The sequence below is a fragment of the Aptenodytes forsteri genome, unplaced genomic scaffold (genome assembly GCF_000699145.1).
Source record: "Aptenodytes forsteri isolate BGI_AS27 unplaced genomic scaffold, ASM69914v1 Scaffold255, whole genome shotgun sequence".
Taxonomy (NCBI): Eukaryota; Metazoa; Chordata; class Aves; order Sphenisciformes; family Spheniscidae; genus Aptenodytes; species Aptenodytes forsteri.
The window spans coordinates 4,390,913-4,391,937 of NW_008794888.1; the positions used below are offsets into that span (position 1 = coordinate 4,390,913).

The window sequence follows — 1,025 nt, forward strand, 5'->3', positions numbered from 1 at the left end:
ACTCTCAGCTGGCATAAAACCTTCCAAAACGGCATGATTTATCCCCACCAAGCCCCCCCCCCCCCCTTTTGCCCTGCACCCCTGGAGCCAGGGCTAGTGAAGCAGATGGAGCCACGGAATAAATCACTGGCGGGCAGGCGGGGGACCGGGAGGGGAAAGGCTTATGGAGAGCTTTATTTTAGGGGTCAAAAGAGTGTGACAATGTGGAGACGAATAGCCTCAGATAATGAATGATAGCCCGGACGGCACGCCGGGGAGCTGGAATCTAAGCACTTAAAACCGGATAAAGACAGGCTGGGTGAAATTCTTAATAGATTTAAATAGTTCATGTTTCGACAGATACCTGGGCTTTTCCAAGGCTGGGTCCCAGCTCTGCGCCTGTAATGAATCCCCCACCCCCTCCAGTATCCTGCAAGGCACCGTCTCTGCGTCTCTGCCTTTGATGAAGGCACCATTACAAACAGGGGTTTTGTCCCTGCCGCGTCCAGGCCACCGCTCAGGAGGGGACACCATAGGGACCCTCGGGCTTTTAATTAAAGTTGACTTATTGGAGGGGTCTTGAGGCCTCTACCCCCCCTTCTCCACCCCACAGGCACACAACTCTCCCAGGCTGCAGGCTCGGGGTGCAGGGAGGCAGGCTGCAGCTCTCTCCACAGGACCTGGGTGCCCCGTACTCCCAGGGGTCCCCCAGCCTGCTGTCCCCAACACGCTCATGTGCCCGAACCCTGACAGCATGGGGGTGCCCCCGAGCTGGATCTACCTGGCCAGCGAGCAGCGGTCCCCACCCAAGGGCTGCCCTCGGTGTGGGGGACTGTCCCCAAGGTGGTGTGGGGGACCACCCCCAGAGAATGAGGGACCCTGCGTGCCCTCCCGGCACCCACCCCGGGATGTCCTACTCACCACCAGAGCCCGATGATGTTGGCGGGGCAGAGGAGGATGAAGAAGAGCTCCAGCTGGGTCCGGGAGGAAGGCAGCATCCTGCCAGGGCTAGGGGGAGCCCCCTCCGCGCCCCCCGCGGCCCGCGG

The 1,025-nt window shown here is 60.9% G+C and overlaps 1 protein-coding gene across 1 annotated transcript in view; it reads right to left on the reverse strand.

Moving 5' to 3' along the window:
* WNT6 (Wnt family member 6) overlaps window positions 1-977 on the reverse strand; it is a 14,646-nt gene extending 13,669 nt beyond the window's left edge. Inside the window, exon 1 of the mRNA XM_009274936.1 lies at window positions 901-977. Within this exon, the coding sequence (XP_009273211.1) occupies window positions 901-977 (77 nt within the window). The remainder of the gene's footprint in view (window positions 1-900) is intronic.
* Between the last annotated feature and the right edge of the window lie 48 nt (window positions 978-1,025).